This window comes from Physeter macrocephalus, chromosome 10 (genome assembly GCF_002837175.3).
Source record: "Physeter macrocephalus isolate SW-GA chromosome 10, ASM283717v5, whole genome shotgun sequence".
NCBI classification, from domain to species: Eukaryota; Metazoa; Chordata; class Mammalia; order Artiodactyla; family Physeteridae; genus Physeter; species Physeter macrocephalus.
Window position 1 is genome coordinate 58189509 of NC_041223.1, and position 26626 is coordinate 58216134.

Here is a 26626-nt window from a genome sequence, read left to right on the forward strand (position 1 = left end):
CATATGACCCAGCAATCCCACTACTGGGCATATACCCTGAGAAAACCATAATTCAAAAAGAGTCATGTACCACAATATTCATTGCAGCACTATTTACAATAGCCAGGACGTGGAAGCAACCTAAGTGTCCGTCGACAGATGAATGGATAAAGAAGATGTGGCACATATATACAATGGAATATTAGTTATAAAAAGAAATGAAACGAAACTGAGTTATTTGTAGTAGGTGGATGGACCTAGAGCCTGTCATACAGAGTGAAGTAGGTCAGAAAGAGAAAAACAAATACTGTATGCTAACACATATATATGGAATCTAAAAAAAAAAAATGGTTCTGACAAACCCAGGGGCAGGACAGGAATAAAGACGCTGATGTAGAGAATGGACTTGAGGACACGGGGAGGAGGAAGGGTAAGCTGGTACAAAGGGAGAGATTAACACTGACTTATATACACTACCAAATGTAAAATAGATAGCTAGTGGGAAGCAGCCTCAGTGGTGCTTTGTGAACACTTAGAGGAGTGGGATAGGGAGGCTGGGAGGGAGATGCAAGAGGGAGGAGATATGGGGATATATGTAGACGTATAGCTGATTCACTTTGTTGTACAGCAGAAACTAATACAACATTGTAAAACAATTAAATTATACTCCAATAAAGATGTTAAATAAAAAAAAAGAAACGACATTCCATTTCACAAATTAGGACCAAATACTTCCAAGATATTAAATCACTAACTACTAGTTAATTTAAGACAGACATCTGTTTCTAACAGAACTATATACATCCCTTACATCCTTTATGTTTGACCAAAATAATATATACTTTTAATAACATTATTGAAAAAAATAACTACTTAAAATACATTACTGTTCTTTGACATTATTAACCCCTGACCATCAAAAAAAAAAAAGTAAATCTATTAGAAATCTTCCAAAGTTAATAAATAATGAGAAAAGGGACTTACATGATCAATTAGTTCACGGACCATTCCATTCCATTGTCCATTGGCATCATCCTGGGCTCCATATTTCCCATCCTCCACAAGTCTAATTTCATATGTAAAGCCAAGGATTGTAGATAACTCTCTGAGGAGGTCAATGCAATAGCCCTCAAATCGATCATTTCCATAAAGAGGTTTGTCAGACTTCTTAAACAGGACATAGGGTTCTTCCTGGAAACAGCGAACATGAAGGTAGGAAGTGTCAGTTAATCATGAAATTTACTATCAAAATTATAAGTTTCTTACAAGATAGAAAATTTCACATTAATTTACAACAGTCAATTTTATTTTCTTCTAATTGTAATTAATATAGTTTGAAACACTAAGAAGGCAGATTACTTTGAGAATACTTGGGTCTCACAAGAGAATATTTAAATATAACTTCGACACAACTATATAATAAAAATGATATATATCTTACACCACATCTTATATCACATATAATAAATAATACATAATGAGATATATACTAAATGTATAATACTAAGACATAATTTCACTATGATTACAATACCCCAATTTGAATTATACCATATAATTAATTTCTGGTGTGCTATTTCAGTGAGGTTTATTGATAAAAGAATGAAAAAAAGTCATTACCTAATTGCCTATCATGTGCTAAGAACTGAATTAGGGACTTTTATATACATTATCACATTTTGTTCTAAGAACCATGAAAATTACAACTACTATAATTATAAGAGCAAAAGTAGTAGCTTACTTTAGAATATAGAAGAAGAAACTAAATTTATCAAGTGTTTATGCATTCACCCAACAAGATTTTATGGAGCCTGCTATGAGCCAGCCCTCCTCTATGTAAATGAGAAATCCCTGATAAATGAAGTTCATGATATAGGGGAAGAAAACAATAATAAATGCCCAAACGACCAGAACACATTACTTCTGATGCTGATAAATTGTATAAAAACATAAACTAGGGCAATAAGATATCGAATGACATCAAGGTACTTGGCAAGATAAGAGAAGATAAGACAGAAATGAGTAATATGTCTGGAAACCTTTTCTGAGGAGATGAAACATGCACTAGAACCTAAAAGATAAGAAGGAGTCTAGCCATTTGAAAATCTGAAAGAAGAGCATGTCAGGACAAGGACACAGCAGTAAAAAGCCTGAGATCACTATGATACTAGAGTGTTTAGGGATGAGGATAACACCCATCAGTATGATTGAAGTCACATCCAGTATGTGAGGGAATTAGTTGAACAAGCTAAGAATGAAGAGCAAGTGAGGAACCAAATCTTGTAAGGCTCTGCAAGGCAGGCCCTATTAAAGATTATATGTTTAACTAAGGGCTAAGAGAATCCATGTATTAGCATATTCTATTGGGAGTGGGTGGAGCATGGTGTGACAGATTGTCCTGTAACTAAACCAGGGTGCAATTGGCCCTACTACTTACTATTTGACAATGGGCAAAGCCTCTGGAAGCTTCTCTCTTAGAAAAAGACACTGCAAAGCGAAAAAGCTTAGGAGGCTGCCATGTCAGTCCATCTAGCAATGCAATCACCCTTTTCCCAACCCTGGGAGAACAACAGTCATCTCATGAGGGCCATAATACCTAAAGGAGTTTTGGACAAACAGCAATGTGTCAGCTCACCCATACTCATCTCAGAAACAAGGCTAATTCCATCTTTCTTCCCATATCTTTTGACCTGGCCTGACCCTACTGTTTCATGCACACTCTAGCTTGATCAGTTTCCTGCTCTTCTGATGTTCCACTGTGGGAAAGAAGTCCTGCTCAAAGATCAGCACCTTGTTCTACATCTTCACGCAATTTTTGGAATGTCCCTTTCATTCCTGCCTTACTGAACTATATCCTCTGTCCCAGAGACTCTCTTCAGTGTCACCCCCACACCCCTCAGGGACAGAAGCACATTTGGTGCCTTCCCTTGCCCCTCATTGTGGCCCCAGACCCTTTCTTCCCCTGCCTCCTGAGATAATCTTTGCTTCTCTGAGGTTCATGCCACCCTCCTACACCAGGCTCTCTCTTTACAATTGCTGTTATCCAATGAAATTTGAATCAGAAGATAGTTACTAAGATCTGTGGGATAAGTGGGAAGAGAAGCTTTTAATTTTCAAATTTTTAGCAACTGGATGACAATTTTTCTCTCTTCCAAATCTTATCAACCTTCTCTATTGTATTCAAAATCCATTTGGATCAACATGGTCACACTCAATCCTTTTACCTCCTCATTGCCAAATCCTTCTCTCATTTAGCCTCCCTCTCCCATGATCAAAACTGCACTCGGCATTTCTCAGAAAATGTTATACCTCTGAATTAGGATTTCTAACAGCCCATTAATCCAATTCATAGTTCAATCACACCCATGCCTACAATTCTTCAGTTCCATAAAGACCTCTAACACAGTGACCTCCACATTTTCCCACTATCTATCAACCCCTTCCTCACTTCATTGTCAGCCCTACATCCCTTGGTCCACTAGTATAATTTCTATACTACATGCATTCTCATGCCCTTTGCCCATCTTGTGCTTGGGTATTCGGCTTTACAAAACCATGCCTTATGTAAACAACTTTTTGTCTTTCCCATGCCTACTCCTGAAGAGTAGAACACTGCTAATTGTTTACACCTAAAATTAATATCCTTAAACATTTTATGGTAGTATCCATTTCCAACTCTATGAGATGAACATTTTATCCATTTTTCTTTATACTTACAGCTTCCCACTCTAATACTCAGTTAATTACCTCAGCCAGAAATTAAAAGCAATCACATGTGACACCTTTACCTTCAGATCACAAAACCCACCAGAGCCATTTATCTGAGCTTATTTTCTCTTTCCTTTGTCTACTGCTATGGAGGAGTTGGCCCCGTGCTTATTGGACCAATCTCTACACTTACGTCCTGATTCTTTTATCAGTCAGGGTCCCAACACAGGATGCCACTTTGAGCAGAATAGTGATATTCAGTTGAGAAATATAAGCAGTATAAGGCAACTACAGGAGGGATCCATGAGGACAGAAACCATGACCTCGCTGTCTTCCCTCCGTTTGATCTCCTTCTGGGGCTTCCCATTAGTCAAAAGCAATGAAAAGTCAGAGGGTACAGCAGTCTATTAATGTGATTTGCACAGGTCACCCTCCTGGGAGAGTGAAGAAGAATGAAGAATGAATCTGGAGGGAAAAAAGATACATAGCACATCCCCATCACCTTTCACTTGCTCCAAGACCTAATTAACTGAGTCATCTTCTCTCCCCTTAATAATCAATCTCTCTCCTTATATAGAATTAATTTCAAAGTATATGTACTTGTTCCAATAACCTGCTTCTCAGGACCCTTTGTTGTTGTTTCTTTTCTACCTTATTCTAAATGTAGATGACTCTTAAGACTTGGTTATGGCCCCTCTCCCCTTCTTTTCTTAAAATGCATCCCTAAATGATCTTAGCCGTACACATCAAATTCAATAACATCTTTATGCTGATGACTCCAAAATTTATATATCTGACCCAGACCTCTCCAAGTAAGTCTTGGGCACACATCTCCAGCAGCACTTGTCAGCACCACTTAGTCATTCATAGACATCTCACATCCCTTAATTCCCAAATTGAATTCTTTTCCCCAAAACTTGTACACCTTTTCAGTTCTCTCTGCTTTCGGAAAGTGGAAAGTTTCCAGTTACTCAAGCCAGTCACTGAGGCAATATCCTTGCTTCCCTTTCTTTTTGCTCATTCACTACAGAGCAACAAAAATGATCTTCTTAAAGTATACATTGAATTATATCAGTGCCACCACTTCAAACCATCCCTAGACTGCCAATGCATTTAGAATAACACTCAAATTCCTTCTCGCGACCCCTGAAACCTGTTGTTCCACCACGTGTTTTCATCTTGATAAATGGTTCCAGCACTCACAAAAGTGATCAACTCAAAAGCTAGTGAGTCCCTCTCACTCTCTGTTCTAACCTTTGGAAATTGTACAAGTTCTTCTGTCAAAATGTATTTTTTTTTCTTTATAAATTAATTTTATTATTTTATTTTATTTTATTTTTTGGCTGCGTTGGGTCTTCATTGCTGCGCGTGGGCTTTTCTCTGTTTGTGGCGAGCGGGGGCTACTCTTAGTTGCAGTGCACGGGCTTCTCATTGTAGTGGCTTCTCTTGTTGCAGAGCACGGGCTCTAGAGTGCAGGCTTCAGTAGTTGGGGTGCATGGGCTTAGGTGCTCCGCGGCATGTGGGATCTTCCCGGACCAGGGCTCGAACCCGTGTCCCCTGCGTTGGCAGGTGGATTCTTAACCACTGCGCCACCAGGGAAGCCCCAAAACGTATTTTGAACTCATCAATTTCTTCCCACCATCCCTGCTACCACTGTGGTTCATGAAATCTTTATTTTTCATCTGGATTCCTATAGTAGCCTCTTAACTCTCTTTTCCATTTATATGTCCCCACAGTCCACTCTCCATAGAAAGTCACAGAGATCTTGTGAAAAGTACATATGATTTTATCATGTACCTGCTTACAGCCTATCAGTGCCTGTTCATTGACACTAGAATAAAAGCAAAACTGCTTACGCTGGCCTTCAAGGCCCTGCCCGCTTTTCTCTCTAACCTTAGCTTCTCATTCCCCTCTCTCATCATGTCCAGGAACACTGGTCTTGTCCTCAAACTTGCCAAGCTCATTCCTGACCTGAGGTCTTTGCATCGCCTTCTTTTCTCTCCTATTCTGACTGGGAGGATCTTTCCTAAGATCTTCACATGGCTGTTTCATTCTCATCATTCAAGTCCCTGCTCAAATATCACCTCTTCAGAAAAAAACACACTATATATAAACTACCTCTCCCTTCTAAGTTACCCTCTATTGTTTTACCTTGCTTTATTTTCCTTATAGCCCAATCTGAAGTATGTATACATGTATGTATGCATGTACGTATGTATATTTATTTATTGGGGTGTGTGTGTTTCTTTCTTCCCCTACTGGAGTGTAAACTCTTGAGTGTGGAGACATTAGAGATTATGTTCATTAATATATTTCAGTGCCTAACTAAATGACTGGCAACAATTGATGTTCAAGAAACGTGTGGTAAATAAATAAAATATTCATCATAAAGGTTTATACTCTACCTTTCCCTCCCTGACCTCATCTTCTCTTTAAATTCTAAATATATTGTTTTCTTGCAGTTCTTCAAATATCTTGCTATTTTCTGCCTCAGAGCCTTTTAACATATTGTTCTATCTGTCTATAATGCCCTTAAACATTGGTGAGCTTCCTTGCTTCCTTTAAGGCTCAAATGAAATGTGAAAACTTTCCTGGGTTCCTTATGTAAAGAGAATCCTGTTATTCTCTACCTCAACACTTTCTTTTCTCATAATAATTAATTTATCTTCAATTTTTTATTTGTTGGCCTACATCCTTTTTGACTGTCCCACTTCCCTGGAATATAACAGCCACATTGATTCATTATAGTATCTCCAATGCCTAACACAATGCTTGGCACATAGTAGGGGCAAAGAAAATATTAATTAAATAAATGATAAATTGGTTAATTTTCTGACTCAATTATCTCATCTCTAAGTTGATTTACCAATGCTTTTAAAGTTGTTTGGAGAATTAAACAAAAGGTACCTGGCAGATAACTTTTTAATTATCATTTCATTATTTTAGATACAACAATTTTCAATGGATTTTTATTTATTTTTATTTTTTTAAATTATTTTTTTGCGGTACGCGGGCCTCTCACTGCTGTGGCCTCTCCCGTTGCGGAGCACAGGCTCCGGACGCGCAGGCTCAGCGGCCATGGCTCACGGGCCCAGCCGCTCCGCGGCATGTGGGATCTTCCCAGACCGGGGCACGAACCCGTGTCCCCTGCATCGGCAGGCGGACTCTCAACCACTGCGCCACCAGGGAAGCCCACTTCAATGGATTTTTAATAGACTTTATTTCTATAGCAGTTTTAGGTTTACAGCAAAATTGAGCGCAAAGTTCAGAGTGTTCCCATATACAGCCTGCCGCCACACATGCCTAGCCTCCCCCGTTTTCAACTTCCCTCACCAGAGTGATACATTTCTTATTTTTGATGAATCTACAATGACACATCACTATCATTTAAAGTCCATAGTTTACCTTAGGGTGGTACTTTCTATGGGATTTGTCAAATATATAATGACACGTAGCTCACCACTGTTAAGTATCATACAGAATAGTTTTACTGCCCTAAAAATCCTCTGTGCTTTACCTATTCAACCCTCCCTCCCCTCTAATCTTTGGCAACCACTAATCTTTTTTATTGTGTCTAGAGTTTTCTCTTTTCCAGAATGCCATAGAGTTGGATTCATATAGCATGTAGTCTTTTCGGATTGGCTTCTTTCACCTGGTAATATACATTTATGTTTCCTCCATGCCTTTTTATGGCTTGATAGCTAATTTCTTTTTAGTGCTGAATAATATCCCATTGTCTGAATATAGCACAGTTAACTTATCCATTCACCTACTGAAAAACAACTTGGTTGTTTCCAAGTTTTGTCAATTATGAATAAAGCTGCTATAAACATCCATGTGCAGGTTTTTGTATGGATATGTTTCAACTCATTTGGATAAATACCAATGCATTCAATTGTTAGATCATATAAGAGTCCATTTAGTTTTGTAAGAAACTGCCAACCACTTGGCATTCCCACCAGCAATGAATGAGAATTCCTGTTGTTCCATATCCTCATCAGCATTTGGGGTTGTCAGTTTTCTGGATTTTGTTCATTCTAATAGGTATGTAGTGATTTTTCATAGTTTCCTTAATTCACAATTCTCTAAGGAAAGATGATGTTGAGCATCTTTTCATATGATTCAATTGAGTTTTATTAGGAATATTTTACAGTTGTCATTTTTCAAAGAGGTTAAATAATTTTCGCAGGTCACACAGCTAAGAAGAGATAAAGAACCCCTAAGAAGAGGCCAAGAAGAGATTTGAACTCAGGTTTTCTAAATTCCAAGATACACACTTTTCCCACAATCTTCTATCACTTTCTATACCATAAGATAATTTGTGGAAAATCCATATATACTGCATTTTTAAATGAAATTAGGTAAAACACATAGGAATCAGAAATTAATCTGTAACTAAATTCAAAGCTAGATATTTGGGCTTACCATAAGGTAAAAAGGACAGTTAAAATCCTGTCTAATTTTTATGTAATATATGATCACATATAAAATGTATTCCCCAGGGATACACAGAGTACTACCAATGTGACAGATGTAGTCCTCTTCCAACCTTGGGGATATTATACTCCTTTTCCTCTCTTCCTGGACTCTTCCTGGACTCTTCCTGGACTTCTAATCTTTCTAGTTAGATAACACATTTCCATGGATCACAATTTAAATGCCCTAGTTACCTTGGAAGAGGAGGAAACCTGCAGCTAAACAGCTTTCTTGTGCTGGGTATTCACAATTCAGGCATATTCAGGTATCTCTTTTTCTGACTGTCCCACAAAAACTTTTGAATACTTTTACCATAATATTTACCATATTGAGTAGAGAGTGCTGGTTTACATGTATATCTTCTGAACTAGACTCGAGCCATTTATATGGCAAGATAGGTCCTTAAATTTGCATCAAAAGCACCCAACATCACCAGGTACATAGGAGGCTTGCAAATAAAATGACTGCTGTAATGAACTGAATGGAAATGGACTGCTATGGTCAACTGGGGACGCCAAGGGAACTTGAAGGAAAAATTTATAAGACAGCTAAGTTCCCCTATGGGGTTTGGGGATGGTGGTAACAAATCCTCAGGTTCCTCACCCACAGGCAGGGGGTTAGGGACTTGAAAAGAACATATCGCGCTCCCCTGAAGAGCAGGGTACAGCTAGAGAATTTCTGGCTGGTGGAATGGGGATCAAAAGAAGTATTTTGTTACAATAATTAATTCTATCAACTTCATACTTTGGTTTCAGCCAGTTTCTGATTTATAAGTAAATGGATATGTATTTTATTTTTACTTAGAAGTGACAAAGGTTGACCATTTTTCAAGTTCCATACACTAAGTAATAGCACTATCTAACATTTTCCAAGCATCTACTTACTGCCCAGCCCTGTTCTGAGTGCTTTCCTTGGATTAACTTATTTATTCCTCATTACAAGCATGTGAGTTCAGTGATATTATTATTTCTATTTTACAGATGAAGAAACTGAGGGCAGGGGTGCTAAGTATTTTGCTTAAGGTCAACAGCCAGCATACAACCTAGGTGGTTAGACTACTGGATCACTTACTTTTATACTATACTTCCCACATTAAATGGTTCCTAGTAATAGTTTCCAAACTCCATACAAATGCATAATTACACAGAGCTCATTAGATAACTTAACATGCATTGTATGGCTTTATTATTTTTTCAGTCAACTGGGATTAGCCAGTAATACACTGCATGCAAAATGGTAATACACTTACTAATTGAACAATGCAATCAAAACAAAACTGTAGAAGAGAAGTAAATACATAATCCAAAATATTCATTTTCTACCTGATAAATTATCTCTTTTTCAAGTAAGAGCACAGGTTTTTAACATAAAAGTACTTCAAGAATTGGTAAAAAAAAAAAAAAATAGGGAATTCCCTGGTGGTCCAGTGGTTAGGACTCTGTGCTTCCACTGCAGGGGGCACAGTTTTGATACCTGGTTAGGGAACTAGATCTCGCATGCCCCACGGTGCGACCAAATAAATAGGAAAAAAAAAAAGAATTTGTAAAAATAGCATATTTTAAGCCCAACAGATTTAGGTAACAACATATGAGTGTCTAAAAAATGTTTCTCCCCCATTTGCACGTTAAGTCATCATTGTCTCTCTCTACTTAAAATTTTTGTTCCGAAATATTTATGATACACCTTTCATACAAACTCACTGGAACACTGGAGAAAAATATGATGAACGTCAGTGATTACCTAAAAGTGTATAAGGAATGTGAAGGATATATGTGCACAAGATACAAAAGCAGAGCAAAAATTCCAAAAATTATTACACTATTTAAATCTCACTAATCCAGCTTTTTGTAGTAACCATCATACCTATTAATTTGATTTCCTTCACCTATAAGCTAATAAGGAAACTTCTGTCATAGGCAAATAAATTTGTTGGTCCTTGTGAGATTAAAAAGCCTATTTAGATGTATATTTTAAACAGGGTTTCATATCACTAGGAAAAAAATGTTATCTGAGTGCATCTTTTTAGTATTTACGGATCTCTACAATGGTTAATATCATTCTTCCCACATTTAATTCTGAGAAGTAAGACACACTTTTCCAGCTGTGATCCCTATCTCCAGCTACACTGTGTCACAAGATAGTTTACGTCGAGTTATGACTCTCCTTTAGACTCTCTTTCTCTGTTTCACACAGCACAAGGATAAATAATAACCTCGTGTAAGAAAAGAAAAATGGTACCAGAAGCAATTACTGTGCCACATACTGAGTTCAATGAATATTGTGATAAAACTCTCCTGGGCAACTTTACTGATTTCTCACATAGTCTTAAATCTCCACATCAGCATTTGCTAGAGGTAAAGGCACTTCAGTCCACTGGCATCTGTAATAAGGATTTGTCAGCATTTCTACTGTCAACCCGTTTTAAGGAATGCAATAACTCATATATTTTTATCTGCATTAGACTGGGATTAGGCACAGAATAAACCCAAAATGAAGTTCTGAAAAAGTAAAATATATTTTAAGGTTAAGGGGATCAAAATATTTTATTTAATATAATAAAACTTTATACTTTTAAGTGTATAATTTTTTAAAAATTATTTATTTAATTATTTATTTATTTTTGGCAGTGTTGGGTTTTTGTTGCTGTGTGCCAGCTTTCTCTAGTTGCGGTGAGCAGGGGCTACTCTTCGTTGCAATGCACAGGCTTCTCATTGCGGTGGCTTCTCTCATTGCAGAGCATGGGCTCTAGGTGCGTGGGTTTCAGTAGTTGTAGTGCATGGGCTCAGTAGTTGTGGCGCACAGGCTTAGTTGCTCCGCGGCATGTGGGATCTTCCCGGACAGGGCTCGAACCCGTGTCCCCTGCATTGGCAGGCGGATTCTTAACCACTGCACCACCAGGGAAGTCTTAAGTGTATAATTTATATGTCCCTCAGCCTTTATCTAAAGCCCTTATCTAAATTGTTTTTTTCATGTGATAACCCTTGAACTATCATTGTCTTACTCGTGATTGCAGAAGATTAGGGATATTAAGATGCAAATTAATTTTCTATGATATGTATGAAATATCCCCTACTATTACAATAGGACTAATAACTAATTTATTTATTTATTCAAACATATATCAAAATCTTATGTACGAGCACTTTTTTAGGCTCCAGGTATACAACAATGAAGAACAAAACAAAACAATACCTAAAAATTCCAGCCCTTATGGAGCTTCCAATCTAGTGATGAATTTAAGGTTTTTATCTATTTTATATAATCTTGTATTATTTACATGGCTACTTTGCTTCATGAATTACCAGAGGGAAAATATCACTAGAGAGTACATTTTTGAGAAACATGACTCTGTCTTGTTTTAGAACATTCTGGTGAATATCAGGACCTATGAAACAGTGGCCCTCAAATCATTTATGTGGGAAAACAGAAATGGATATTCAGTTAGACCCAGTCTGGTTTGGAATTTACCCTTAAGACCAGAAATCTTTTAAAATTTGTTTGTGGCAACCAGTCGAAACTCCAGTTGTTTATGGGTAACAATATCCTTAACTGTAAAGTATTTATATTTTATGAATTTATATTTATATTGTTCATGACTCTTAATTTTTCCTTAACGAAGATAAGGTTGACAAAAATTACCCTTTTTAATAGCATTCATATGGGCCAAATGAAAAAGACACATGTTTACAATAATGACATCATATTAAAGTTATGGAGATTAAAACTGAGCAGTTCATATTTTCCCATGGAATCATTTATTTCTTTGTACTTTCTGAGCCTTATGTACCTACTCTTTGTATCCTATCACTGCCTTCACAGTGAAAGCATTAAATAATAATAACAGAGCAACTAGTTTACAGAGTGTGGAGATCAGGTAGGTGCTACAAAGTTGATTAGAAGTAGAAGGCTAATGAATGGGCAGCATGAAGGGCAGGGGCAAGGATGCTGCTGAAGTTCCTTTGAGGGAGATGAGCCAGCTCCTTAAAACTATAGAGTTATACCTTAATATGAGAAAAAAAAGATCTCAACGTCTTGCCCTGGGAAGCTCAAGAGAAGGCAAAGTGAAGAATCATGTTTTCAAAAGGGAGATTAAGGATAAAAGGACATTATCATACACAGCAATACCAAGAAGATGGATATTTCTTTAACAAATAAGTAATCAACTCACTGTAACTATCTGATTGTGACTTATCCCACTGCTCAAACAAGCAATACCCCTGGATAGATGAAGAACACAATGAATGATGTGAACTTGAAAAAAAAAAAAAAAAAAGCTTATGATAACAATAAGAATGTTTTCTCAGTACTAATATATGTTTTCAATTGGCATGTTTTGATTTTAACTGGCTACCACCATTCTTGTATGGAATAGTGACCTATAAGTAAAAACAGCAACTCCAATGATGATCAATAAATTACCATACTTTTCTAAGAGAGTACATTGCAAGTTGTTATATGATGTTTAACAAGATGCATGCAGATATCTACATTTAATAACCTCATGTTAAAATATAAATGTAAAATATTTTTATTGTTCATCCATCCATTCATCCACCAATGTATCCATTCATGCATTCACTAATCAAATATCTTTATGCAAATTTTGTATACAGATTTCCAGAACAGAGGTCAGCAAAATGGCTCTTAAAAACCAAATAGTAAAAATTTTTGGCTTTGTGGGCAATACATTTGCAACCACTCAACTCTACCATGGTAGAGAAAAAGCAGCTGTAGAAGCAATGAAAAAGCTGGCAAAAACTGTCAGAGTTTTTAGAAATCAATTTTGTAGGAACTCTGGAACCTAATAAAAAACTCACGACAATCAAGGGAATGCTTTATGACAAGAAAAACTAAGAATTTTGGTAAGAGAGGTCTGTGGCATATCAATTTACCCAGTTACTACTACCCTCCACTCCCCAACTCTACAGTAGCCTTGAAGATGGCAGCCTGCATTCCTGATGTAGGTTGTGCATACCACAGGGCTCATTATGGGCCTATTCTCAAAGAACATAGTTCTGTGTTTTCACCTGTGTGATGATTCCGTGAAGGATCAGCTCAAGGATTTGCCTTTGTTTTGCCTACATAGGAGCTTCCCCGGGGCTGAAGTTCCTTCATGGGTGGTTTTTTCATAAGCATTTGAAGGCAAATATGTTAGCCACTACTTCCTGAGCAAGAGAAAACAGCAGGGGCAAGAGATAAACAAACTAAAATGCCTGGGATAGAAGGGATAGAAGAGGCTCGTAAAAGAGATACTTGGGACAATTAGGGTTATGAAAATCCCCAGCACATATTCAAGGAAATCTAGAAAGCCACATAGGTGTCTATGGCTGAATGTATGCTCAGAAAAGACCTGAGAAGACTCTAAGCATTTACCTCTGGCTGGACTTCAGTCTTTATGCAAGCAAAAGGGAAGAAGGGAAGAATTGTAAACTGCCTGGATAACAGTGAGGGAGTGTCTCAATATGCAAACTATAAAGATGGAGAGAGGTTTTGTTTTCTGTTATTTTGTTCCAGGAGTTTAAGGAAATCTTAATAAAATCAATAAAAGACCACTAATCTAAAAACCTCACACTTCAGTGGCTCCACATAACAAAGAATACAGTCTCTACAAAATTATTTCAGCAAGGTCACTAAGCAAACAAACAACAACCACAATAGACAATAACAACAAATCCGGGGTTGGTGGTAGAATCTGACTTATAGGGTGGCTACATTATAATATTCAAAATGTCCATTTTTCAATAAAAAATTATGAGGTATGGAAAAAAACAAGAATGTACAGCCCATTTACAGGAACTGTCCCTGACAGAAATCAGACATCAGACCTACTAGAAAAAACTTAAATCAACTATTCTAAATATGATCAAAGTGATAAAACAATATACAGAGAACCAAAAGACACCATCGGAAAAAATCTCACCAGATAGAGAACATCAATAAAGAAATAGAAATTATTAAAAAGAAACCAAATAAAAGTTATATAGCGAAAATTACTGTAACAGAGATGAAAAATTCACCAGTAGGGTTTAATAGTAGATTTGAGCAGGCGGAAGAAACAATCAGTCAATTATTTTTGACTGAAGGTCAGTCAATTGAAATTATTCAGTCTGAAGAGCGGAAAAAAAATAAATGAGGAAAAATGAACAGAGCCTAAAGGATGATGAAACACCATCACGTGGACTAAAAAAATGCACTATGATCCTCCCAGGAGGACAGGAAAGAGAAAAAGGGGCAGAAAGTATATTTGAAGAAATAACAGCCAAGTTCTCAAATTTAATAAAAAATATCACATAAGAAACTCAATGAATTCCAAGAAGAATAAACTAAAAATGGTCCAGAGGAAGACACATTATAATCAAACTGTTGAAAGATAAAGAGAAAATCTTTAAAGCAGCAAGAGAGAAGTGGTTTGTCATATATAGAAATATTCAATAAAATGTCCAATTCTCATCAGAAATCATGAAAACCAGAATGCAGTGGGTATTTAAAGTGTTAAAAGAAAACATTATCCACCAAGAATTCTACATCTGGCAAAACCTTCCTTCAAAAATGAAGGTGAGGCTTCCCTGGTGGTGCAGTGGTTGAGAGTCCGCCTGCCGATGCAGGGGATACGGGTTCATGCCCCGGTCTGGGAAGATCCTACATGCCGCGGAGCGGCTGGGCCCGTGAGCCATGGCCACTGAGCCTGCGCGTCCGGAGCCTGTGCTCTGCAACGGGAGAGGCCACAACAGTGAGAGGCCTGCGTACCGCAAAAAAAAAAAAAAAAAAAAAAAAAGAAGGTGAAATTAAGACATTTTCAGATAAACAAAAGCTAAGGGAGTTTGTTGCCAGTAGACCTGCCATAAAAGAAATGTGAAAGGGCATCATTTAGGTTGCAATGAAAGGACACCAGACAGTAAATTGAAGTCATAGGGAAAAATTAAGAACACAGGAAGATATTGCTACACAGGTAAATATAAAAACCCACATTATTTTCATTTCTGATTTGTAATTCCTCTTTTTTCATATATCACTTAAAAGACAAATGCATGAAACAATAATGATAAATGTACATTAATAGGTATGCATACATAAAGATGCAGTTGTGACAATAACAGTGTAGAGGGGCAGAGCTATACAGAAGTACAGATTTTGCATACAATTGAAATTAAATTGGTGTTAATTCAAACTATACGGCCATAAATTAGGATGTTAAGCATAAGTCCTATAATAACCACTAAGAAATTAAGTAAAAGGTATACAGTTAAATAAAACAGAAGGATATCAAAATAGTACACTACAAAAATCAATTTAAAATGCAAAATAAGGTACCAATGGAGGAACAGAGGAATAAATAACATATAACACATACAGAAAACAAAGAGCAAAATGGCAGAAGTCCTTCCTTATCATTAACTACATTAAATGTAGATGGATCAAATTCTCTAATTAAAAGGCAACCAATTTAAAACAAAATACAGGATCCACCTATATGTTCTCCATAAAAGACTCAGTATAGATCCAAAGACACAAATAGGTTGAAAGTGAAAGGGTGAGAAATATATTCCATGCAAACAGTCACCAAAAGAGTGACCATACTAATATAAAACAAAATGGAGTCTAAATAAAAAATTGTTACATGAAAGAAAGAACATAGGACATTCATAAAAGGGTCAATCCATAAAGATAATATATCAATTATAATCATATAAGCATCTAAAAACAGGACCTCAAAATATATGATGTAAAAACTGACAAAACTGAAGGAAGAAATAGATGATTCTATATTAATGGTCAGAAACTTCGACGCCCCAATTTCAACAATGGTTAGAAAAACTAAACAGAAAATCAATGAGGAAATGCGGATTTGAATGAATCAGAAAGAATAGAAAATATGAACAGACTGATTGATTACCAGTGATAAAACTGAATCAGTATAAAACAGACAAACAAAGTCTAGGACCAGACAATCTCAGAGATAAATTCTACAAAACATTTAAAGAAGAGCTAACACCCATCCTTTTCAAACTATTCCCAAAAACTGAAGAGGAAGGAATGATTCTTAACTCATTCTATGAGGTCAGCACCACCCTTATTCCAAAACCAGATAAAGACACCACAAAACTGAAAATTACAGGCCAATATCACTGGTATACATAGATGTGAAATATTAGCAAACCAAATTCAATAATACATTGAAAGGATCATACACCATGATCAAGTGAGATTATCACAGGGATGGAAGGATGGTTCAATATCCACAGATCAATCAATGTGATATACCACATTAACAAATCAAGAATAAAAATTATACAATCATCTCAACAGATGTAGAAAAAGCTTTTGACAAAATTCAACATCCTTCCAAATTGAAAAGGAATAAGTAAAATTCTCACTTTTTGCAGATGACATGACACTCACTCTACATAGAAAATCCTAGAGACACCACCAAAAAAACTGTTAGAACACATAAACAAATTCAGTAAATATGCAGGATAAAAAATCAATATGCAAAAATCTGTTGCATTTCTACAAATAAGAATAAAGTATTATAAAGAGAAATTAAGAAAACAATCCCATTTACAATTGCATAAAAAGGAATAAAATACCTAGGGATAAATCTAACCAAGGAGGTTAAAAGACTTGTACTCAAAACACTATAAGAAATTGATTGAAGAAATTGAAGCTAGCACAAACAAAAGGGAAGGTATACTATGCTCATGTTTTGGAAGAATTAATATTGTTAAAATGACTGTACTCCCCAAGCCAATCTATAGATTCAATGCAATCCTTAGCATAATACCAAAGGCATTTTTCACAGAACTAGAACAAGTAAGTCTAATATTGTATGGAAACACAAAAGATCCCAAACAGGCAAACCAATCTTGAGAAAGAAGAAAAAAACTGGACATGTCATGGTCCCTGATTTCAAATCATACTACCAAGTTACAGCAGTCAAATGGACAGTATGATCTGGCACAAAAACAGATGCATAGATCAATAGAACAGAATAGATAGCTAGGAAATGAGCCCACACTCATATGATCAATTAATCTATGACAAAGGAGGCAAGAATATACAATGTGGAAAAGACAGCCTCTTTAGTAAACAATGTTGGGAAAACTGGGCGGCTACATGCAGAAGAATCAAATTGGACTACTTTCTTACATTATATACAAAAATAAACTAAAAATGAATTAAATATGTAAGTGTAAGACCTGAGACCATAAAATTCCTAGAGGAAAACATAGGCTACATTCTTTGACATTGTCTTAGCAATACTTTTTTGGATATGTCTCCTCAGACAAGGAAAACAAAAGCAAAAATAAACAAATAGGACTATATCCAACTAAAAAGCTTCTGCACAGCAAAGAAAATCATCAACAAAATGAAAAAGCAGCCTACTTAATGGGAGAAGATATCTGCAAATGATATATCTGATAAGGGATTAATATCCAACATATGCAAAGTACTCATATAACTCAACCTCAAAAAAAAAAAAAAAAAAACCAAACAACACAATTAAAAAATGGGCAGAGGACCTGAATAAACATTTTTCCAAAGAAGACATACAGACGGCCAACAGAAATGTGAAAAGATGTTCAACATCACTAATCATCAGGGAAATGCAAGTCAAAACCACAATGAGATACCACTTCACACTTGTCAGAATGGCTATCATCTAAAAGACAACAAATAACAAGTTTTGGCAGGGATATGTGGAAAAGAGACCCCTCATGCACTTTTGGTGGGATTGTAAATTGGTGCCCCCCCCACCATGGAACTCAGTATAGAGGTTCCTCAAAAGACTAAAAATTGAACTGCTATATGATCCAGCAACTCCACTCTGGGTATTTATCCACAGAGAAAAACCCCACTAATTTAAAAAGATATATGTACACCAATGTTTATTGTAGCATTACTTATAATAGCCTAGATATGGAAGCAATATAAATGTCCATCAACAGATGACTGGATAAATATTTGAGATATATATATATATATGAATATTACTCAGCCATAAACAAAAAAAACCCTGAAATCTTGCCATTTGCTACATGGATGGATCTAAAGTATACTTTGCTAAGTGAAATAAGTCAGAGACAGAAAGACAAATACCATATGATCTCATATGTGAACAAAACTAATAAACAAACAAAACAAAATGAAAACAGACTCACTGATACAGAGAACAAATGGTGCTTGCCAGAGGGGAGGGGGCTGGAAATTACAATATAGGTGAAGGGAATTAAGAAGTACAAACCTCCAGTTATAAAATAAATAAGCAATGGTGATGTAATATACTGCATAGGGAATATGATCAACAATATGGTAACAACTTTGAATGGGGATAGATGGTTACTAGAGTTATCCTGGTGATCATAATGTATGCAGGTTAGGTAGTACACCTGAAACTAACATAATATTGTACATCAACTATATTTCAATAAAAGAATTTTTATAACTTAGTAAAAAGATAAACAACGCAGTTAAAAAATGGCAAATGTTTAGATAGAATTTCTCAAATCCCTTTTTTTACTTTATCCCATTCTCTTCTAAGAGCATGCTTTCTCTTTTCACTTTTAAATTATCATCCAGTAAGTCTGCTTTTATTTTCTTTTCTCCTTGATTATTATCTATAAAATGAATAAACAGGTCATATTAATATCTATCAATTCATTCATTTATTCATCCATTCAAAAACCACTTAATAGATGTCCATAATGTTCCAGGCATTGTTCTGTGTCATGAAGGTAAGAAGACTAATAAAACATGGTACCTACTCTTAAGGAACATTACAGTCTAGTGAGAGAGACACAGACAGAGACAGACAAATAAACAGGTAAGTACAATGCAAAGTCACAGGGAAATAGCATTTGAATTCAGTTCTCAGCCCTGGTTGCACATTAAAATTAAATTAAATATTTTACAATTAAAAGTATAATGCTGATGCCTGTGCTCCACTCCCAGAGATTCTGATGCAGTTTATCTAGGATGCTACCCTGGCATTATTATTTTTAAAACACTTTCTAGGTGATTGTACTGTACAGTTGGGTCAGTTTTACGGGTGTGACCTCTGTAGTTGCACAGGACCCAACACTCTGAAGACCTGTGTTAGGTTTAACACTCTGCTGGTGACCTTTTGAAGATCTAAATAATTTTTTTACAGGAGATCCTCATTTTTCCTTTGCACTGGGGATGGAAATGATGTAGCTGGTCCTATATGCAGTCAGCAGTGAAAACTACTGCCTTAAAGTGGTCTAGACAGAGATATTTTGAAGAGAGAAAATTATTCATGTGGATGCTGAAAAGAATAAACAGCGCTATATGATTTAAGTGAAAAGAGAGTGTGGAGCAAGAAAAATAGGGGGAGATAATATCATGAGGACCTAAGTTAGGAAGCAGACTTTATTCCTATAAAATTCTGAAATACTATCTAAATATAATCACTGTTGATCATAAGTGCTTGAGTTGATATCCTACTTAGAATGGCATTCTTTTTCCTGATTATTTTTAAGCATCTACCTAAAACCAATTTTGATTCAGGAAATGAGGTTGAGGATTTGTCTTTCTATTGGCTTGGCCAAAAAGTTCGTTCTGGTTTTTCCATAAGATGGCACGGAAAAATCCGAACGAACTTTCTGGCCAACCCAATACAATAGTCTCCCTTTAGGTAATTTTTTACTATTCAGACACTGGATGAATTTGAATGCATGTTTGGGAGAGAGAGAAGCAAACCAAAAGGAGGAAGATATGATTTGTCAAATGATTGCAAAGTGGAGTTTTCAATCATTAGGATTCTGTTTCTTATAATTTAGTAAAACAGAGTTTGGAGACTCTTTGGTCTTAGAAAGGAGGACTCAACATTAGCCATCCACTAATTCTACTTACGTTTCTCCCCAAACAGCTGAAATACGCTGATAGAAAACTGGATTAGAATAAAGAACTGATACTAACTGGCTTTCTACCCTCATCACACCCAAAAGTTGATCAAATACTGGCAGTCTCTTCAATGTTCCTGAATATGCATGTAAAACACGTGCATTGAGAATTATCCATCAATGATCAGTAGTTAGCGGCACGTATCTACTGAAAATTCTTTTTTACACAGTGAATGGTGAGTATTACTTTTAGCGGCTGCCTTTTATAATCAATAAAATCAACAAATGTTTATTGAGTATCCATCATTTAAAAGAAAATACCCTGCTTTAGACTAAGGTGCTTCTCCTAAGCATCTTTTAATCTACTTGAAATACAGAACTTGCATGGGAAAATGTAAACTAATAATACAAGTTTTCACGTAAGTGCCTAAGAAATAAATTGTATAGAAAAAAGACCACTAGGTGCCAGTTAAAGGAAAGTAAAAATGTCCCAGAATAGTCAGATAAATCATCCTAGAGAAAAGGGCATCAGAAAAATGGATTGTAGAATGAGTATAAATTAGATAAATGGGGAGAAGTAAGAGTTGTTCAAGCCAAGAGAAATGAAGCGGCACATGGCCTGAAGAAGAGGAATGATGGTTTCTAAGAGGAAGATGTTCCTAAACATGTTAGAAAGCCTTAGGGGAAAATATTAAACATGAGCACCATTCATTACTTATTAATTTTTAAATTATTTTATACCCATTAAAATGATCACTTATTGATAATTTTGTGCCAGGAACTATGCTTATATTTTCTAAATTTTTATCTCTAATACAAACTTTTAAGTTGTACATTATTATTATCCTCATTATAAAGTAAGGTAACTTGCCCAAGGTAAATCATCTACCAAGTGGCAGACTCAAGATTTGAACCTAGATTTTCTCACTTCCATTTGTCCCTTCAACCTGCAGAAAAGCCCTTTCTCAGTTAGGTATTAAATTCAGTTACCAAGTGTCAACTAACTATAGAATCTGTCTGCTCCTCTGCTGAGGGTTAGTGGGGTAGGCAGTTTAAAGATTTGCATATGTAAGTAAATTCCATCATAAATATCAATGAGGACCTAAAAGTTGTTATGATTTAACCTAAATATAGTATATTTGTACATAGTGTATTCTTCTGGAAAATTATCCCACAAGTGTCATTTTCAAGAGAACATCCTGCAATTTAAAATATTTGGAAATTCTACATAATTGTATCCCTTTGAGGTATCCATAATACATATGAACTTATGAAAGACTTGGTGATAAAGAAACCTAGTGGATTTGGCTTAACTCAGTATTTCCTTTTTTTTTCTTTTAATTTTATTTTTGGCTGCATTGGGTCTTAGTTGTGGCACGTGGGATCTTCGTTGTGGCACACGGGCTTCTCTCTAGTTGTGGCTCCGGGCTTATCTCTCTCTAGTTGTGGTGCACAGGCTCCAGAGTGCATGGGCTCTGTAGTTTGTGGCACACGGGCTCTCTAGTTGAGGCGCATGGGCTTAGTTGCCCTGCGGCATGTGGGATCTTAGTTCCCTGACCAGGGATTGAAACTGTGTCCCCTGCATTGGAAGGCAGATTCAGTATTTCCTAAAATTTATTAACCAGAGTCATTGTAGGGTGTGCCTGCACTACACACCTATCAGAATTGTGGAGCACACTCGGACGTTCTGATGTAATCAAATAATAAACACAGTATGCTATTGCTACAGAGCATAGAAATTGCAGGCTGTATTATAAAAGTACTGTTTTGTTCTAAGGTCAGAGAGCATCATATTTGCCAAACAACTGCAAATTTAAAAGTTCAAAAGAAGAAATATAAATTTAGATTTTCTTTTTAAGAGCACAAGGCTATGGCAAACATGAAAAAAAATTATGGCTTTGGCTCTAATTACATTTGAATGCAGTATAAAAAATTCTCCATATAATATGAAATGCTTTCCAAACAGCTATGTGACAAAGGCATTTCTCTTCTATTAGTTCTTAAATGAAGTGGTTAAAAAAAAACAACAAAAACATTCTGTTGGTTTGTTTGACCAATATGAGTTTATTCAAACAAGGTGGTTAAAACAAATTCATGTTATTTCTTTTAATTAATTACTAAATAGAACTAAAGCTAAGAGAGCTCAGAACATAAAATTTATAGGATTCAAGTTAATAGTGCTCATTACTGTTTAGGTGTCTAATTAATGGCATAAATGCCTTTTGAGTAGTGGACCTAATAAAATACATTGACTGATAAATGGGTAAGAACCAGGGGAATCATCTGTTATTCTGGATTTCTAGGCAAAAAACAGTCACTTTAGTGATGCCAGGAAAATAAAACATGCACGTGCTTTCTGCCATAGAAAGAGGTCTGTACTTTTCTTTCTTGAGTTGCTGTGGTAGGGTTAATTGGAGTCAGGATATAACCTGTCATTATGAGTACCATTTAAATCTCAAATAAAGAGAAGCAATTAGGAATCCATGTCAAGTAATCAAGTGTGGTTTAAAACGCAGAGATCAGGACCTGAGAATCAGATATTGATCTGAAAGGGAAGTTAGGCTGTAAGTACCTGACATAATTCAGGACTTACTGGTCTTGCAGGTCTCATGATTGTCATCTGACACCCACAACTTTCCAGACTCAAAGAATAGTTCATTTTTTCCCAGACTCTTTATATTCCTGGGAAGCCCTAAATTTATAATTACTTGTCAAGCCAAACAGAATACTTAAAATCTTTCAAAATTGCTCCATTACGAATAGCAGACAGCCTAAATTCCTTCAGGAGGCCTACAAAGGCTTTCTTCTCTGCAGTTGCCTGCCTACCCTCAACCACTACTTCTCTCCCACACTGTCTGTGCTCCATCTGTAGTGGACCACTTACAGGTAGTTATTCATATACTCTAATCACTTTCACATGTCTGTGCCTTTTCCCACAGCCTGAAATATCTGGTATTCCTTCTTCACCTAATAGATTCCTACTCCTAAAGCAAATAGAGCTCAAGATTTTGTGAAAAGCGGGCACTGGCATCCCCTCTCCTAATTCCTTAACAAAGTAGTTCTGAAGCGCTGGGCAAATATAAAAATTCCCAACAGTAAAAAGTAAGAGTAACAAAGTCTTGCTAAAACTTGTGGGCATGGAATTCAGATATGTACAGAAAATCGTGTGTGGAAGATAATTGGTAGGTTGTAAGCAGTGTGTGAAAACACTGGGGCAAGAGCATGAACACGTCATCAAAAAGGGCTTCATTCTACTTGAGAGATAAAACATGTTATGGACAGCTCTTAAGAAATAAGTTGTATAAGCAGAGTGAAAAGAGAGGACTGGCTGTGGTGATTACTTCTGTTTAAAAAAGAAGAATGGGGGCTTCCCTGGTGGCGCAGTGGTCGAGAGTCCGCCTGCCGATGCAGGGGACACGGGTTTGTGCCCCGGTCCGGGAAGATCCCACATGTCGCGGAGCGGCTGGGCCCGTGAGCCATGGCCGCTGAGCCTGTGCTCCGCAACTGGAGAGGCCACAACAGTGAGAGGCCCGCATACCGCAAAAAAAAAAAAAAAAAAAAAAAAAAGAAGAAGAAGAAGAAGAATGGGCTCTTAGAATGGAAAACTGCAGATCCAAAATTCAGTCTATTTTCTTGTTTAGATGTAGGTGGCACCACTGTCCCACCACTGCAATAGTATGTTGCTGTTGGCAGGGTGGGGTGGTCAAGGTGACCTACTCATCTAGCTGGGATTCATGACCTTTTCTTTTTTTTTTTTAGTTCCTGAAAATATACAGTTATAAGGCAATTGATGAGGAAACTTCACTATCTTTTTGAAAGAATTGACACTAAACGTAAGGCCACAGGAAACCAAAAAGCCTTGGTCTCCTAAAGGTAGCTGAAAAAATGCTTTGTTCTTTTCCCCATCAGAATTTCTTGCTCAGAGGTCCATACTCTATACCAACCAGAAAACTAGATAGATTCTCCAACACATTTCTGGTAAACTACCCACCTCCCTTGCCCTGACCCTGGCAGAAAAACTTAAGGAGAAATTGAATCGACGTGACCCTGGATTCACCATGCTAAAATCTAGAGAACTAAATTACAGTTTGTATCAGTCAAAATTAAGTTCTCCAGCCTGTTTTTCCTTCTTCATTAAGAATGCTAGCAGCCAGGATGATGTCACCTGGACTACGGGCTATAGGATTCCTTTCAGAAATTATGCAACACAGATAATAGATACATAGATATAAGTATTTATTAGACCATCCAGATGGAAAGCCACAGCCCTCCCAAAACAGTCCACTGTTATCTGAATTTCAAAGCTTGATGTCACTTGAGAAATAAAGGTTCTGCATAACTCCAAAGCACTCTGCTAACCATTAAGATGTACTACGTGTTTTTTATTTTAAAAGTATCTTCAAAGCACTTTTCAGAGAAAACCTCAGCCTTATATAAATTTATCATTAAATTATTTAAAACAAAATAAATAGAGCACTTAAGTAAAAAGAAGCTGGAAGACGGATAACACAAAACACAAGGAAAGCAGGAGAAAAATAATAACGAAATAGAAGAAAAAGAGGTGAAGTAGAAAATAGGAAAGAAGAAAATACCTTGTCATGCATCAATGCACCATTTAAAATTGACTCAAAAAGAAGTAATAAAATGAATAGGTCAGTAACCATGAAAGAAATTGTATCAGTTATTAAATAAATCTTCCCAGAAAAAAAATTCTAAATACTGTGGAGTTTTTATTTTTGGCCTAATGTAAAACAAATAACCTAATGATACATAGACTGCTTTAGAGCATAGCAAATGCTGTGGAACCAGTTCCCTTCTTTTTAAATGAAGTTAGTATAACACTGACATAAAAAGCTAACAAAATGGTGAAATACTGAAATTAAGGAGCAGTCACTGTCAAATATACCTAAAAACAATATAGCAAACAAACAAAGCATGGCAGTCCATTGAAATATTTTTCAGCCATAATCAATAATAGCTTATCAGGGGCTTCCCTGGTGGCGCAGTGGTTGAGAGTCCACCTGCTGATTAAGAGGACATGGGTTCGTGCCCTGGTACGGGAAGATCCCACATGCCGCGGAGCGGCTAGGCCCGTGAGCCGTGGCCACTGAGCCTGCGCGTCCGGAGCCTGTGCTCCACAACGGGAGAGGCAGCGACAGTGAGAGGCCCGTGTACCGCAAAAAAAAAAAAAAATAATAATAATAGTTTATCTCTGGAATGCAACTATTTTTAATATTTAGAAATTGATTAACACATTCATCAGAAAAATAAATACAACTGGAAAAATTAATAATAATTTCCATAGATGACGAATGTATTCAATAATAATTAGTGCCCAATCTTGAAAAATAATTAATTGGAAAACTAGGAATAAAAAGTCTTCTTGAGAATACATCTATTATTGTAGTTAATAAAGAAAATACTATCAAAACAAGGAAAACAGGCTCAGAGAGTGAAGTTCTCACCAAATACAAATAAAAATAAAACAGATAAAAGCAATTAAAATTAGTAAAGGCAGAGATGAAATTATATCTCTGCATAAGAAGCATGATTAAATATCTAAACTACCAAAGACAATTACTTGTAAATCTCTTAAATATAGGAATATTTCTATAAAGTGACTCAAGGGAAACATTCAAAAATAAATTATTTTCCTATATTTATATTATAAAAAACATAAAATCACTTTGTCTGAACTCATAAGTAGGACCCACTAATGTTGTTTTAAAAGATAATCAGATACTCCAATAAAGATGTTAAAAAAAAAAAAAAGATAATCAGCAATCTGTCCTCAGAAGCTCTATTTGACGGATATTCTACTGAAATTACGGTATATGTTCCCCTTTGAACTTTAGCTTATACTATCACTGCTTTCATTGTTTTTGCATTGTTTTTTTCCTGAATCTTCATTGAGAATTTTATTGGAAAGTTAAGAAGGAGCATATCTTTTACAGTATTAATAAGAATAACCCCTATTATGGACATCTAGTGAATACTCTGATTACAGATTTAGACAATTCTAATTGTTAGCACTGTACAGCCAATACCAGAATAAATTAAAATGAGCACCAGTACTGAAAGAGTAGATTAAAGATGAAAAATAGAGTACAAGTTTAAACAGAAAACGAGGCTCTTAATGAAGGGGACTTTTATGTTTTGTTCCTTCAGCTTCTGTTTCTCTTTAGATCTGACTTGGGAACATCATAAGTAGCTTTTCTAAAGTAACAGTTCAGCCCTCATCGCCTGCTTCACAGCTGGTATAGGGGCTCCAGACCATCTGCCAACTGAGGAGTCAAGCCTTGGTCAAACACCTCCAAGCAGAATGAACCAATATTCTCAGGTCCTAACTATTAAACAGTTTGCATTTTTTCCCTCTGAAAAGGGTTGGTTGTTCTTATGTTTATCCTAAATTGCTTCAAAAATATACATTATTGTTTATTATTTGGGAAAATTTCTTGGAAACATTTATTATGTTGGTGAGAAATAATAGAGATTTTTAGAGCTTAATTCTTTTTGTTTTTCATTTTAATTCTTTTTTTTAAACATCTTTATTGGAGTATAATTGCTTTACAATGGTGTGTTAGTTTCTGCTTTATAACAAA

At 36.1% G+C, this 26626-nt stretch overlaps 1 protein-coding gene across 6 annotated transcripts in view; it reads right to left on the bottom strand.

The window, feature by feature from the left end:
• The window catches only part of GRIK2 (glutamate ionotropic receptor kainate type subunit 2), a 677382-nt gene that overhangs the window by 184208 nt on the left and 466548 nt on the right, over positions 1-26626 (bottom strand). For all 6 annotated transcript variants that reach the window (XM_028494615.1, XM_028494616.2, XM_055087599.1 and 3 more), the window contains one exon: positions 964-1170. In XM_028494615.1, coding sequence (XP_028350416.1) covers positions 964-1170 — 207 coding nt within the window. The remainder of the gene's footprint in view (positions 1-963; positions 1171-26626) is intronic.